This window comes from Mirounga angustirostris, unplaced genomic scaffold (genome assembly GCF_029215605.1).
Source record: "Mirounga angustirostris isolate CCGP_5_RB_7025 unplaced genomic scaffold, mMirAng1.0.hap1 SCAF_2, whole genome shotgun sequence".
In the NCBI taxonomy this organism is placed as follows: Eukaryota; Metazoa; Chordata; class Mammalia; order Carnivora; family Phocidae; genus Mirounga; species Mirounga angustirostris.
In genome coordinates, this window is record NW_026991710.1 from 152,417,853 (window position 1) to 152,435,270 (window position 17,418).

The window sequence follows — 17,418 nt, forward strand, 5'->3', positions numbered from 1 at the left end:
AGCCACTCCTGGATTCCTGACCCACAGAAATTGTAAGATAATAAATGTTTGTTGTTTTTAGCTGCTCAGTTGTAGGGTAATCTGTTGCACAATAACATAAAACAAATATAAGATATTATAAGCATCTCCAGTTATTTTCCCACATTCCCCAACATGAGTATTAGGAGTATTACTAATTATTCACATTTATAAATTTGGCAGGCAAAAAAATTTCCTTTAATATAGAGATTTCACTATTAGTAAGAATGAGCCTCTTTTCTCGTTTACTGAACTAAAAAATATATATCTTTTCTTGTGAATTTATATCTTTTGTCTTTTCTTTTGAGTCACTTTTCTTACTGGTGTGTTGAAACAATACCAATTGCTAGTCACACAGATTGCAACTTTTTTCCCAGTTTGTCATTCGTCTTTTATCTTTACTTATGGTGAGCTTTCTGATTTAAATCTTATGTAGGCACATTTGTCAACCTCTTCTTTTGTGGTCAAAATGTTTTGTATCATTCAGAATATTTTTATAGTTTTCTTACTGTTTAAACCCCTAATAGATATATGATTTCCTGTTGTGTGTGATGTAAAGTAAATATTTAACTTCTTCCTCAAACGGACAAGTATGTCATCACACAATGCTTTAGAGATTCATGGCTTAAATGTATGACAGACTATGTCCGGCTGCCATATAAATAAAGTTTTACTGGAACATAGCCATACTCATTCATTTACATGTTAAATCTATATCAAAGTTTTACATTTACATTATATTTGCATCAAAGTTAAAGTTTAGGCATAAGGAAAAAATATAGGGTTGGAGGGTTTCAAAGTCTTTGTTTTGGTACTTTTCTGCATGCGTGCAGTGACTTCAGCATAACAAGGGCTCTGGAATCTACCTAAGTTACATTATGTAAATTTTGTTCAACAGCCATAAGAGGTCCAAAGCAGAGCCAAGCAGCTACCATGAACAAGAGAGAGGTAAAAACAGACTGGGCAAGGCAGTAGGTCCTCTCATCCAAAGCCTGGCTTCTGGTAAAAGGATAGTTTTAGGGTTTCAGTGGATGAAGGATAGGGAATAGGTCAGTAAATTATAATTAGTAGGCTACATTGTAACTATGGCATGTTTTCTTAGTTGAGTGATAAATGGGTATAAATAAAACAAAGAATACAAAGAGTCTTAATCATGAGATTGAAGAAAATAAATTAACTGATAATAGTTCTTTCTTGGTATTGGGGTTTATTGATCATGTAACTATGCTTCTTTATAATATTCTGTATTATCCAATTTTTCTATACAAAGGAAATTTAGGTGAAATAAATTACTTTAAAAGAAATCAAGACAACTTATGCACAGATGGGTGGAAACTCAATAATTTCAAACTCGTAAACATACTGAATTTGAAACATAATATTATCACATTACTTTTGAGGGTTTTTTTTCTTGCTTTTTCTTTTTCAATGTAGCAGTATTTAAAAATAGCACAAGCAGCATTCTGGAACACTCCAATAAACACAGATTTGTTCTAGAAACCTTAGTTAATCTTGCTCTAGTCAAAGTGGATGGAGAGCAATGAATAACCCAAGAATGGGTTCAAAATTATAGATGACAGAAAAATACAAAGATACTAGAATGCAGGAACAATGTAATTTTAAACCCCTCTGAAGTGAAATACAGGATTTCTGGATTGGCTAAAGAACCCACTTTTTTTTCCTTACAGGAAATGTGTTACCTATTTTCTTTACAGAAAAATTTTTTTTCTGTCTTGTATCTGGGCTCTCATTAAGAACAAAATTTTGCACATTTATCTAGCAACTCTAAACCCAGGAGAAAAAAAAGTCTTTTCCTAATTTGCTGATAGAATTTTAAATTTTGATAAATGTTCTCTTTGTATAGATGATAATTTTCTTATCAGGTTTACTTCTGAGTGAGCCTTTGCCAGTCAACTAATAGAGTATGACTATAAGCATGTCATTACTATCCCATTCACAGAAACTAGCTTTTCCAAAAGTAATTTCTCATCATCCCCTATGTCACACACATGATTTCCCTGAGGCTCTGACACCCTGCAATAGTAAAGGGAGGAGGCACTACTTCTGATCTCCAAATTTACTTCATGTGCTTGCTATATGAGCCTCCTGGCAAACTTTACTTGTTTAATTTAGAAATAGGCAGAATCAGTGCCATGAGCCAAGAGGAACTCAGCAAACCCTGTCTGCTATAGTAATGTTTAAATTAGACAAGGGAAAAGACTGCTGAGCTTAATGTGATTAAATAAAAGGGTTTCTGATGTCAACCATGCTGAATTTAGTACCCGCTTCTTTTAAAAAAATAGGCATTTTCTTGTAAATGTTTTCATAAGAAACAAGATAAAATGTATTTGATCAGTTTCCATAAGTCTATTTTATTCATACTCCCTGGCAGGCTTTGGGGTATGCTGGGAAATTCTAATGATGGGTCTGTTTATCAGAGAACTACAATATATCTATATCTATTAGATTATCAGTAAAAATAACCTAAATATCACTCTATTATTTTTCTTGCTGAGTCCACTTAAAGAGAGACTAAAAAAAAATCGTGTATCCAAATGGATCCAGAGTGAAGAGGTTGAAAAAGAGAACTTCAATCACGGTATACAGAGAGAAATGCAATGAGCCCAAGAATAGAGGCAGAGAATGTACAAGCGTTTTTTATTTATTTTCTAAATGCTTACATTTAGAGAAAAGAAAAAAAGTACTTTTTCATTTTGTGATTTTTCTTAATTTTGCATTTTTTCCCCAAAATATAGCAATGGGACAGTACCATTTACATTTATTCTGATGAGCAAGTAAAGTTTGTGAAATAAAAGAACTTCCTATCAATAAGCAGGCCTGGACTATGTGAACCTAGGTTCTTCAGTTTTTTATATCTAGAAAGCTGTTAACAAGGCAGATTAATTTCTTTTTTGCCTCTTTTCTTCTCTCCCTTCCTTCTTTTCCTTCTTCCTCCCTCTCTCCTTTTCATGAAACTGTATGTACCTTTTGAATATATAATGCAAGTACAAAATTTATAAAGACACAAAAGGTTATATAGTTAACAGTCTCCCTGCCACCCTGTATTCCCAGTCTCTCAGAGCCTCTACAGAGCCTTCTTAGTTCCAAATAGAGCCTGCTAGAGATGTTCTGTGCTTACATAAGCATATATGTGTGTGTGTGTATTCCTTCTATATAAATGACAGTATATCTATTGTTTTGTACCTTACTTTATTTACTTATGAATTTGATATTCCTACATATAAATTCAATTCATATAAAGCCCTCCTTTAAAAAAAATAGCTATATAGCCTCCTTACTATTCCATTGTACAAATATATCATTTATTTAACCAGTTTGTGACTGAGGGACATTTAGGTAGATTCCAATCACTTCTGCACTGACCTGCAAAGAAGATTCTCATGTACTATAAGTACCTAATGACCAGACAGTGGATGAGCTATTTTTAGGTGCTAACATAATTTTAGTTCATCTTATCCAAACAGAATAGTAGTTTCACAATGTCCATGAAGAAGAAACAATACAATTATTTAGCTATTTTATTTTTAAAGATTATATTTACTTATTTGACAGAGAGAGAGAGCGCGCACAAGCAGGTGGAGTGGCAGGCAGGAGTCTGACGTGGGGCTCGATCCCAGAACCCTGGGATCATGACCTGAGCTGAAGACAGAGGCCCAACCAACTGAGCCACCCAAGTGCCCCTCAAAGGTTATTTTAAAGTCAACAAAGCTGCATTCACCTAGAAAGAATTCTATCATATTAGGTCTTACAATAAATGTAAAAATGCAAAGAATAACTTCTAAATATTAAATTTTAATTGCTAATATTTGATTACTGTTGATGCTATGAAAACTACCAATTGACAATTACAAAGTATCCTCTTCAGAGGACTTTAAATTCTGTCCTACAGAACCCCTATGGATTTGGTTTTCAAATAAAAAATAGAAAGTCCTTTAAAAAGGGATAATCATTAGCAATATAACTTCATTGAAAAACAAATGCATATAATTAGGGGAACTTATTCTTTTCAATTTATTTTTAAAGTAAACTGTACAGCCAATATGGGGCTCGAACTCACAACCCCAGATCAAGAGTCACATGCTCCACCAATTGAGCCAGCCCAGGCACTCCTAGGGGAACTTATTCTTAAAAGGAGGTACTACCTCCTTAAAGAAAGCAACTCCTTATCAACAGCTGGATGAATGCTGTTAGTCCTTTCCCATTTTCCTGTTTCAATGCCCTAGTTCCACCTTCCTCCAATTTCCTGATGATGGTTTAGCCTAACTCTGGTTCCAAGACAAATTGAAATAAAAAATAAGATCAAAAACAAAAACAAAACAATAATTTTTTAATAAAACAGCTTCAGAAGAACATTGTATCACCCCAGAGCTAAAAACTGGATTCTTTTTTTTTTTTCCAAATATTTATTTATTTATTTATTTGACAGAGAAAGAGACAGCGAGAGCAGGAACACAAGCAGGGGGAGTGGGAGAGGGAGAAGCAGGCTTCCCACAGAGCAGGGAGCCCGATGTGGGACTCGATCCCAGGACCCTGGGATCATGACCTGAGCCGAAGGCAGATGCTTAACGACTGAGCCACCCAGGCGCCCAAAAACTGGATTCTGATAGCGGTATTCTGCAGATCACCTGCAGGGGCCTGAGAGCTGCACCTTAGTCCCTTTCCACTTTCTGGCCAGTTCATTTTCCTGGCATCCTAGTCCCTGTCTGGGATTGGAGCCCAGCCCTGAAATCCCAGGGTGGGATGGGAATTTAGCCTCACCAACTGTGATTAGATTATATGTCAAGGCACCGTTCTATGTGCCAAATCCAAGAGACAAAAAAATCCCTTCTCTTATGGAGGCTGATGGCCTGACACAGTTGGCTAGTTTTTGTCCTCCAAATTCTTCACTGTTCTACCCTATAAATTTTTGAACATCTTGACAATCCCTTTGGTGCTCCCCCCATGGCAGGCAACTGCTGCAATGTGACCAGGTTTATGAAAGCCCTAGGTACAGTTCCTTACTTACCTAGCCAAATCTTTGCTATCAGCCTAAGCTGCTCTATTAAGCAGACCAAGTGCGAAGTTCTTGTTACCTGCCATCTGATTTGCTTTGCTGTGTGTGGGTCACGGGAGAAGTGATGTCTTCGGAAAGACTGCTTAGAGCTGAATTTGAAGTGTTGTTTCAAAGTATGATTTATGTTAAGACTGTCCAATATGGTAGCCACTAGCCACATGTGGCCATTGAGCACCTGAAATGTGGCGGATTGGAAATGGTATGTGCTTCAAGTGTAAAATACAGACTAGATTTCCAAAAATCAGTACAAAAAGAAAGAGGAAGGAAGGAAGGAAGGAGGAAGGAAGGAAGGAAGGAAGGAAGGAAGGAAGGAAGGAAGGAAGGAAGGAAGGAGGGAAGGAAGGGGGTGCCTGGGTGGCTCAGTCAGTTAAGTGTCTGACTCTTGATCTCAGCTCAGGTCTTGATCTCAGGGTTGAGTTTAAGCCCCACACTGGGCTCCATGCTAGGTGTGGAGCCTACTTAAAAAAGAGAGAAAGAGGTCTCTGTAATTTTTAAAAGTACTGATTAAATGTTGAAGTGTTAATACATATTTGCTAAATATATTATTAAAATTAATTTTAGTTATCTCTTACTTTTTAAAATGTGACTACTAGATAATTTTAAATTATGTGTCATTTACATTATATTTCCACTGAATTGTGCTGCTTTAGAACATTTAGCTAATGGCAGCAACAAAAGTCATTATTTTGAGAGATTTGCTTACATAGCTAGCTATCATTAGAAGAATACCTAAAAATCAAAGTTCTTTGCAGAAAAACTGCTAGCTAATAAATGCTGAAGGAATGCTAAATAAGATCAGGATTATTTTGCAAACCCTAATGGAATAACTCATTTAGGTAAGCATCAATTGATGCTAAGACCACTGACAAAAGGTTGCTGTAGAAGAGGATATCCATCCAGTGGCAAAATCATGCCCTATAGATTATTTACAAACTGCAAAGACAAGAACTGGTGGTCATTACTTTAACAAATGATCAAACTTAGCATATGATAATGCTACAACCTGACATTACATGCCTCTTGATATATGAGGTAAATGTTACTGACAAAGCATTTTGCCCTAATGTTTTATTGTGAATTTTCAAACACACATACAGCAACAATGAAAGAATTTTATGATGAAAATCTATACTCAATATTTTACTCAGTTTATCACATTATCTATCCATCTCCTTATCCATTTTATTCTGATGCATTTCAAAGTACATTGTAGACATTACCTACATGCCCTTTCTAAATAATCTATGAAGTGTTCTTGCCAAAAATGTTTAACCTGAATCTAATCAAGCCTCTAAACCTAACTTCTAGTTTACAGGAAATACAGGGGCTATAGAGGAATAAGTTAATTGATACTAAGAGGAAACAGAAAAATCCAGAATATGGGACATTCTGTAACATTAGATGGTTTAAGAAGTGTATGTTATAAAAAAAAAGTTTGAATGACTAGATTTAAGAGTCTAAAGAGACATATAACAAATTCCAATTTGTCCACCTAAATCATAAATCACTATTTTTTTCAGATACTATTTAATAAAAAACCCATTCTTGTAACAATTAGAGAAATATGAATATAAACTAGATGTTAGATGATATGGAATTATTATTAGTTTTCTTAGACGTGGTAACAGACTGTGGTTATGCAGGCGATTACCTTTTTCAGGAGATGAATGCTGAAGAGAAAGAGATGTATTTACATGCATATACATACATATATAGATTTTTAAATTTATTCATTTATTTATTTTCTAGGGATAAGGCAAATATAGCAAAATGTTAACAATTATTGTATCTAAGAAGAGAGTAAAGAGGTATTCACTGTGCTGGTCTTTCAACTCTTCTGTACATCTGAAACACTTCAAAATAGAAACTGGGGGGCAGGGTAGATAAAAAAAACTCATTGTAGAGAGGCTGAAATGGTCTGTTCTGTTTTGTTCTGCCTGGGGCTTTCAGATCAGGAATGTGATCTTTAAAAAAAAACCTTACCACACACACATACACACAAATATGTTTCTCTAACATTATTTCCACCTCAGAGTCAATGCTATTATTAGCTAAGTCTTCAATATGCAATATTCCAACTGATGATTTAATCTATAATAAGCAAAGGCTTTAATGCTGTAGTATTACAGAAGACAGTTCTCATCGCCACCAGTCTGTGTAATGTATAGATGAAAGACATGTTGCCACACAACTTCAGACTTTATATACCACTTGTTAAAAGTATCCTACCATAGATCTTGCCTATTTCTGGCAACTTCAGACATAAAGGTTTTGGTGATCTTTTTCCTTCAGATTTCATTCTACTTTCCAACCTATTGCTGCTTCCAAAGTTATCAGGGCAGCTTCACCCTAAAGTCCAAAGACATGCTCATCACCCAGGTAATTAGAAATAGAAAATCATTAGCAGAGATCACTGGACACGGTATAGCAATAACTAAATAAAAGTATGAAATTTACATTACTAACATTTACAAAAATAAAAAACCAGGTATGTGATCTTACATGTGTACCTACAGTCGAAAAAAAGAAAACAGCCACTGACAATTATGACCTGTCTTCCAAAGTATCATTAGAAATAGCATATAACCTGGAAACAAAGAGGTGCCTTGGAGGAATGAGTGAAAATGACTAGATAGTATTAGACACTAAACTAAAAAACAGTATAATCAGGGCTTAGGTATTACAGTTAATGCTCTTTGGGCGAGATTGGGCACATTCAGGGTGGTATGGCCAGAGACAAGAGTGCTCTTTGGGAAAAAGGAATAACAGTAAAGTATGAAATCACCTTAGTGAAGATCAGTCAGCACAGATTTAATAAAGTAATTAATTACATTTGTCTTGTTTCAGATGCAATAAAATAAGGAAATGATATTTACCAGGGTTTGTCTTCTCAAGTTGATACCATCGGTAAAATGCTCTTTTCTTCTGTTCACTCAGGTCTGATCCCTGCTGCAACAGCCAGTGAGAGATCCGGCTCTGACTGATACCTGTGGAGAAAGAGAAACAGCTGTTGCAGGTACTGAAAGTACAGGGAAGCTGAGGGTTCTGTTGGTTCTAGGTTACTGGGTGCTTTATTCTCTGTGTTACTCTATAATGAAGCAACTCGAGCAAACTCTGTAATACCGGATTTCTTTGTAAAGACTGACTGCACTGTCTAGAATATACTCAGAAATGATCTACTAGAGGTCAAAGCATTTTATTAACCAAGACGTGAAAGTGGTCTCTAAAATTAATCCATCAGCTAGGTTCATGTGAAATAAATGAAGAGATTCCTAATTACTAGTTATATGTCGGAAGTTGATTAGATTTGTACTCCTACCACCACCACCTGCAGCCCAATCCTGGTTGAGAATATTAGAACTTTTACCAGATACTGAGAAGAAAGGGGGAAAAAAAAAAATCAAGCCAGCAAGTTTTGCTATTCATGATCAACACTGAGAAAAAAGATTTAGGGCCTGAGAAAGGAGAAGTCCTTGAAAACGGCATCTTCAATAAAGTTTCTGGCTTATTTGTTAATTCATATAGGCATTTTCAGACTCGTTACTATTACTACAGATAACAAAGAATTGGAAGAATTTTAGTCTTATGCTGCAATACGACCTCTTAAGAAATCTCAAGAGGTAAAGACATTTTTCTAAGACACAGACTTATAAAAAAACTGAACAGAATATAAAGCAGTAGTTTTCAGCTACCTCTAAGAAGTTCTTGACAGCAATTAATTAGAAATGTGAAAAACCTCCACATGTGAAAGTAAAAAAGCATGACTAAAACTTAACAGTATGAGAATCACATGCTTCTCTGGTCATTATAGCTATTCCAAAAATGAATAATTCAACATACAACTGGCAAAAGCAAAGAATAATAGGAAAGATAATACTATCTTATGCGCCTATAAGGCACTTTCCAAAAGACTATTCAGCTATCATAGAGGGTTCACAGTATCTAAATTCTCCCAAGGAATTACGTATGGTAACTGGATGGCACTGAATGCCACCTGTGCCAACAACTCTTTAAAGCTATAATGCACAACAGGAAGAGTGGTTATCAGGAAGTAACACATCTCCTAACATGAGAAGGAGCAGGAGGTCTGGTGATCACATTTAAGTCATTAAAAACAAGCCCCCAGAGTTTCATACTTTAAAAACCTATGTTACAAGAAAATTGGGAGGAAATTGGGGAGAGGAGATTTGTTAAAAGAGAGGCTGGGGTTTGCATTATGTTTCTCTGATTGGAAATACCTTTCACTTTCAAAGGGTGAAAGTCAAAACAGTTTTCCAAAACCTAAGTGATCACGCTCTCAAGTAGTTCACACGGTAGTTTCCCGGTGGACTGAGGATCTATGTGATGCGGGTGCGGCAGCTAGCACGGTATGCTTGTTCTAAGAGAATGCAAATTATTTTGGATAACTAAATTGGCTGTTTAGCAATGCTATCACCAAAAGTCTAGCTTCAGACATTATACTACTTTTTACATTACTTTTAAACAGGAGTGAAAAAAAAAACCATTCACCACCATAAAATCAAAATTGGTTTTCATGTCATAAAATGAAACTATTTTATATGGATTCTTCATATTGGTACCATACTACTCAGAAACAGAGGAAATTTGAGAAAAATCTGTTAAGGAAAAAAAAAATATACAGAGATTCTGAAACTTCCAGGATTGACTCTTCTGCACACAGGTCACAGAGCCCACTAGATATTGGAGCTGTCCAGGTTCTGGCTGTGCTGTAGGGAAGGAAGAGGGCAAATGCCCATCAAAAGGAGATTAAATTATGGTCTATTCACATAATAAAATACTGGGCAGACTTTTAAAATGTTCTAAAACAGCCATCAGAAACAAACACTAACACAAAAACAAACCAAACAAAAAGCCATCAATCCCAGGTTCTGGCAAGGAAGTAGAGTAAATGGAATTCTCACACTGCTGACAGAGGGGTAAGATGTCAGGGTCACTTTGAGAAACAACGGGGCAGTATCTACTAAAGGTGAACATATGGATACCATATGGTCTAGCAATTTCTTTCCTTGATATACAGCACAGAAATTTGCACATACTCAATAGAAATGTGGGGCAAAAGGCATGTACACCTTGTATACATACAGACCTACAGAAGCACTACTCATAATAATCCCTAATCTGAAACAACTCAAACACCCATCAATAGGAGAATACATAAAAATCATGATTTATGCATTCTACTAAAGACTACCATACCAAATAGAAAAGGGATAAACCACTGCTACATGGAACCACATAAATAAATCTCACAAAAATAATATAGGCCCCCCAAAAAGCCACGAACATAAAAAAGCCACACACAACTGTATGACTTAATTTATATACAGTTAAAAAACAGACACAACTTATCTATATATGAGTGGTTACCTATGGATAGGAAGGTTAATTAACTGGGAGGCAGTATGAAGAAAGGTTATCAACATCATTACTGATTTTTTTTTTAAAGATTTTATTTATTTGAGAGAGAGAGCAAGAGACAGAGAGAGAGCGCGTGCGCACACACAAGCCCATGAGCAGGGGGAGGAGCAGAGGGAGAGGGAAAAGCAGACTCCCCGCTGAGCAGGGAGCCCTGAAGGATGCAGGGCTCCATTCCAGGACCCTGGGATCACGACCTGAGCCAAAGGCAGACACCCAATGTACTGAGCCACCCAGGCGCCCTGGCATCGTTACTGATCTTGATCTGGATGGTAGTTATACATGTGTCTTCATTTTGTAAAAGTCATTAAGCTTGGATACTTTTCTCTGTATATATTTCAATTAAAAAAAAGTTCCCCCCAAAGTCTTCAAAATTCTATGCAATGTTTAAAAAATAAATTGGTATGTATCAATATGGAAAGGTGCCCACGATAGAAATGAAGAAGTATATAGTCTTACGAATATATTTTTACATAATGTACATTCTGTTTTGTATAGTAAGTAACAAAAGCTTACACATAGCCAAAGATACACAGTAGGAATTTAGAGTGGCAGACTCTTCACATTGCATACCTTTATATTATTTTCTTAATCTTCCTACAAATATGTATTAATTCATTTTATTTTTAGCCTTTCCCTATAATCACTACATGCTTTACTGGTTTTAAAAACACTGTAATGAAGTTAAACAACAGATATGTGCAAAAATAAGTTAATTTCAGCCTTCTCTTGTCAATTCCCCTGAGGTAAGCAATGTTAAATGTTAACATATATGTTGTTCCACAATTTTCTCCATGCGTAATTATTAATTTAATAAAACAAAAGGAAAGAAATAAAGAATATCTTCCCTATCCAGTCTTTTGTGTGAGGAGGAAATAATGTCTTCCCTGTATATTTAATACCAGTTTTCATATAACAGAGAAAACAAAGTAATAAAGCAAATAGTTTTTTTCCAGAAGAGGCACTATAAAAACTAAATATGTACAATAATAACATTTTGCAGTGATTTTTCTTAATTAGCAGCTTGCTAATAAGTAAGTTTCCTCTAACACTCATCCTTCTGTGCCTGGTCCAAGCCTTTGGAACTTCAGTTGATCTAGGTGTCAAAAGGCCCTGCTGCGGGTGCCTGGGTGGGTCAGTCGTTAGGCATCTGCCTTTGGCTCAGGTCATGATCCCAGGGTCCTGGGATCCAGCCCCACATTGGGCTCCCTGCTCTGCAGGAAGCCTGCTTCTCCCTCTCCCTCTGCCACTGCCCCTGCTTGTGTTCCCTTTCTCACTGTGTCTCCCTGTCAAATAAATTTTAAAAATCTTAAAAAAAAAAAAAAAGGCCCTGCTGCTTTTCTTTACTGTCTGCTTTGGCACTTCTCCTTGGGAGAAAAATTCCCTAATTCCCCTCCCACTGCTGAAAAAAAAAAATCATTCTCCACATTTTTTAGCTCCTCAAAACCTCTTCTCCACCTTTCACAGGGCAGAAGAAAAGAAAAAGTCACATATAACTTTCATAACTCTCTTACACTGAGATACTAAAATTAACCCCCCATTAATTTCTTTCCACTAAGAAACTGGTCACATTGTATTCAAAGGATGAAAAATGCCAGTCTCATTCACATTCTTTTCCGAGCTTCAGCTTCATCATGCTCCTTCCAGTTCCTCAAATGCCATGCTCCCTTCCACTAGAGGGCTCTCTCCTACAACCCATTCTGGTCAAAATCCCAATACCACAAATTTGAATGTTTTCTCTTCCTTCCACTTCCTGTGCAATGTGACGCTACTGACCAATCACATCATCTTCATCCTTGAAATGTGAGATACACCTATCCAATGCAACTTTTTGGTCAGCTTCAGGGACTGCTTTGCTAGCTCCTTACAGATGTTAGTGTCCCCAGGGTTCTATCTCTAAGAATCTTCTTTCATTCTATTTATACTCTTTCTTTGGTCATCACAATTATCAACAATCATGATTTTAAAATTCTAAATGCCAATGACTTCCAGAGCACCAGACTCTTCTTTCAAACCATCTGCTAGATAGCTTTATGAGATTTTCCCACAGGTCTTCAATATTGTTAACTTAATTTATATCTTCTTCTTTTAAATCTGCTCTTCTTCCTGGGGCGCCTGGGTGGCTCAGTTGTTAAGCATCTGCCTTCGGCTCAGGTCATGACCCCAGGGTCCTGGGATCGAGCCCCACATCAGGCTCCCTGCTCGGCGGGGAGCCTGCTTCTCCCTCTCCCCTCTCCCTGCTTGTGTTCCCTCTCTCACTGGCTCTCTCTCTCTGTCAAATATATATATATATATATATATATATATATATATATATATATATATATATATATATATAAATAAATAAATATCTACTCTTCTTCCTGTGTCCCCCATCTCAATTCTACCTTCCACTCTACTCTTTCTTCCAATTCTCACATGATTACCATATATAATAACTTCTTAAAATTCTCTTTATGTTCTCTCCAATCCTCATTCCTGCAGTTTGGAATCTCAGCCTTGTTTGCCTGGACAACTGAAATAACTTTGATAAGAGAACAAGCCACCTAAGATCCACAAAGACAAAATCCTCATGGTCAGATCCTTCTTAATTACAAGGTCACTTCACAGTTGAAAAAGTGAAATGTGATTTTTTTTTTCTTTAAGATTTTATTTATTTATTTCACAGCGAGAGATAGCAAGAGCAGGAACACAAGCAGGGGGAGTGGGAGAGGGAGAAGCAGGCTTCCCGCGGAGCAGGGAGCCCGATGTGGGGCTCGATCCCAGGACCCTGGGATCATGACCTGAGCTGAAGGCAGATACTTAACGACTGACCCACCCAGGTGCCCTGAAATGTGATTCGTGAGTAATTTTCTACTTGAGAACTGTAGTCATCTCAGTGCAATCAGAGTTGTATGTCAAAATTTAAAACAATTCTCCATAAAAGTAATTTATAAACATGCAGAAAAAAATTCCATCCTCCATCCCAATTTTTCTCTTATTTCCTATCCTAGAAGTTTATTTGGTGTGAATCCTTCCAGATTCTTTCCTGTGCACTTAAGACATAAACATGTACACATATATACAGCTAAGTTTTTTTAAACACACATTTGTAGTTATTCTATACAGAATAAGGAATGTTTCTCACATAATTGTAATTTTCTCATGTACATCATTCTAATGGTTACATGGTATTCTACACCACAATCCACTTACACATTTACCTATTATTAAACATTTCAGTTGTTGCTAATAGTTTACCATTGTAAATGATGATGCAATAAATACTCTATGCATATCCTTGTGCACATGAACGGATGTTTTAGGATTGATTTACAAGAATGGAATTTTTGGTTCATAGCATATGAGCACTTAAGTTTGTGACAGACAAATACCAGATTGTCCCCCAAAGAAGGCTGTGCCAAATTTTATACTCTAACCAATAGTGATGAGACTGTCTCCCTACATTCTCATGATTACTGAATACTATAAAACTTATTTTGAAAGTCTGACTTTCTTTTGGTAATACATGCTCATTATTTAAAAAGAATTATAAGCAATTTCGAGGAAAGAAAAATTAAGAAGAAAGCTAATAAAAAAACACACATCCAAATTCTTACCACTTAGAAATAACCACACTCATGATAAGACCATTCCAAGCATATGCAGACATATGATAGGCAGAAATAATTACTAAAGATGAACATACACATACCATATGATACGCTACAGAATTTTAAAATATAAAAACATAAAATTCAGTTTGATTTGAATGGAAGAAAAAATTTTTTAGTAAAGTAGAGTGAAAATAAAATATTACTCAAGTTTAGTAAATGCTTCTATAAGGCAAATAAGGTACTAAAAGAATGCATAAAGGCAAGGAAAAGGATTATACAAAAACATTAGGAGGTTGGAAGCATTACTTTCTACCTTGTGGGCAGTAGGTAATGGCTCCTGGCTAAAAACGCTGAGGAAATTAGCAGGCTGTGGTGGCCAGGCTCTAAAATGACCCCTAATGATCCTCTTTGTCTTCCTCCTTTTGTGTAATCCCCTCCAACCCTGTTTGAGGGTTTGTGTGTGCAACCAACAGAATAGGGCAGAAATGACAGTCTGTAACTTCTGACACTAGGTCATGAACAACATTACAGCTTCTGCCTTGCTCTCTCTCTGATCGTTGGTTCTAAGGGAAGCTAGTTGTCATGCTGTAAGACCACTCAACCTGACCTATAGAGAAACTCATGTGGCAAATAACTGAAGCATTCTACTAATAGCTACCCAAGTGCACCATCTTGGAAGTGAGTCCTCTAGTCTTAGTTAAGCATCCTTTTTTTTTTTTTTTTAAAGATTTTATTTATTTATTTGAGAGAATGAGAGAGAGCAAGCACATGAGAGGGCGGAGGGTCAGAGGGAGAAGCGGGCTCCCCGGCGAGCAGGGAGCCCGATGCGGGACTCGATCCCGGGACTCCAGGATCATGACCTGAGCCGAAGGCAGTCGCTCAACCAACTGAGCCACCCAGGCACCCTTAGTTAAGCATCCTAATGACTATAACCTCCTGAGACACCCGAACCAGAATGACCTGTCTAAGCTGCTCTTGGATTCCTGACCCACAGAAACTGAGATAATAAAGACTTAGGTTTCAAGTTGTTAAGATCTGATGTTATTTCTTACACAGCAATAGATAACTAATACACATACAAATACTATAATTTCCCCATCTTTCTCCCTGGCCTGCACACCTAACTCCTGATACTTGGAAGATATTTTTGCATAGTCAATGTTTATATTCTGTTCTAGATTCATAATTCCCATGGTTGTTTACTTATAGTTCTAGATTCAAATGGATTCAAGATTCACCACAGTTTTTTTTTTTTTTGATTCACCACACAGTTTATTTTTTGTTTTTAATCGAGGCATATTTTACCTACAATAAAGTACACTACTAATATATATTTCAATGGCTTTTGACAAATGTAAACACATATGACCATTGCTCAAATTAGTATACAGATTATTTTCATGCTCCCTAAAAGGTCCTTCTGTCCCTTTCCAGTTAAGTCCTAAATTCTACATTTTCAATTTAATTTTTGGTTGGTAAGATTTCTTCATCAAGAAGTTTTTATCACTACAGGTTTATTGGTGTTGTACTCCCCAGTCCTTGTATGCTTATGTTTGTCTTCCATGTTTATTTTTTGAGGACAACTCTATAAGGGAAATAATTTGGGAGGGATTAGTCTTTCCTTCAAAATCTGTTAAACAGGAGTGATGTCTGTGGGAATGGCAGAGTGAGGACCTCTGAAAAGCAAGTCCTCTAAAAAAGCAAGAAGAGCAAAAGATGCTCTGCCATAAAAATACTGGCAAAAATTGTCAGAATCAACTTTTCCAGAACTCTGGAACTTAACCAAAATTTTGCAACAATCCAAGGAGTGCTTATTCAAGAAAAAATGCTGAATTTTAGTAAGAACAGTTGTATGACATTCTAACCAGACCTACACCCATTCCCATCATCACAGTGGACTTGAAAACCAATATTCTTGCAATCACAGTGAAAACCAGGAGTGGCCGAGTAGCCAATGGAGGGAGTAAAACAGGTTTGGAGTTCCCCAAAACACCATTCAAAGAGAACTGTCATTTTTTGACCTATCTGGCAATTCCCTGGAAACTCCCATTTGTAAGGCTCGCTCTTATTTGACCTGATTCACACCTTATTCAGCGTAAATAGCCTTTTGCCTAGGAGGGGAGAATGAAGGGAGGTGGTTTATTGCAAACAATCTGTGACAATCATTTACCATTGCATTAATATTAACTGAGGTAATGATGACAGTTGGGGCAAACAAGGAGCTGACCAAAATATTTAAAAAGCTGAGGAATGAGATGTCTATGAGTATCTCTGAAAAGCTTTGACATATTTTTGGGAAATCTAAAAGGTTAGGCACATGTGTAGTACTGTGTACCTGCCCAGGTCTGTGCATGATCATAGTAATGTGCAAACACAGGAAAAGAGCTGTGAAAGCACCTAAGGTCTCACCTCTGGCCTACCGGGAGGCATGGTATAAAGAGAAAGTGAAGGCAAAGGCAGAATTATGAAGTGCCTACCTGAGCATTAAAGGCATGCAGACCCCTCTGCAAAGCTGGGAAACTTATGGGCTCCAGGCATTTAAGGAAATCTCTGAACAACAATTAACTGATAACTAAGCTAACAAGAAACTTCACCACACCACAAAAAATACTGACTTTACAGGATTAGTTCAGGAAAGTCACTAAACAAAGAAAGAGCAACAATATCAAACAGTAACATAACAAAGCCAAGGATAGGGAGGAATCTGATTGCCAGATTTCCACATTATATTACTTAAAAGTGCCCAGTTTGAAAAACAAAATTTATAAACCATGCAAAGAAATAAGAAAGAATGACACATACATGGTAAAAGAAGCCATCAATAAGTGTCTTTGAAGAAATCCAGATGTTGGACTTAATAGACAAAAATTTAAATCAGCTATTTTAAAGATATTCAGAGAAGTAAAGAAAAAAAATGTCTAGAGAACTAAAGGAAAGTTTAAGAAAAATGCCTCATCAAACAGAATATCATAAAGAGGAATCACAAGAAAGAATCAAATAGAAATTCTGGAGTTGAAAAGTACAAAAAGTGAAATGAAAAATTTACTAAAGAGGTTCAACACCAGATGTCAACTGGCAGAAGAAATATCAGTAAACCTAAAGACAGGTCAACTGAGATGATATATTATGAGAAACAGAAAGGTGAAGAAAGGGTATTTGAAAAAATAATGGCCAAATAATTCCCAAATTTGATAAGAAAACATTAATCTACAAGTCCAAGAAGCTCAGTAGTATTTAAGTAGGGTAAACTCAGAGATATCCATACCTAGAAACATAAATTGTTGAAAATCAAAG

General features: G+C 36.4%; 1 protein-coding gene across 12 annotated transcripts in view; it reads right to left on the reverse strand.

Annotated features, from left to right (window-relative positions):
- Positions 1-17,418, reverse strand: part of HMBOX1 (homeobox containing 1) — a 213,612-nt gene that overhangs the window by 67,064 nt on the left and 129,130 nt on the right. For all 12 annotated transcript variants that reach the window (XM_045880089.2, XM_045880094.2, XM_045880091.2 and 9 more), the window contains one exon: positions 7,969-8,079. In XM_045880089.2, coding sequence (XP_045736045.1) covers positions 7,969-8,079 — 111 coding nt within the window. The remainder of the gene's footprint in view (positions 1-7,968; positions 8,080-17,418) is intronic.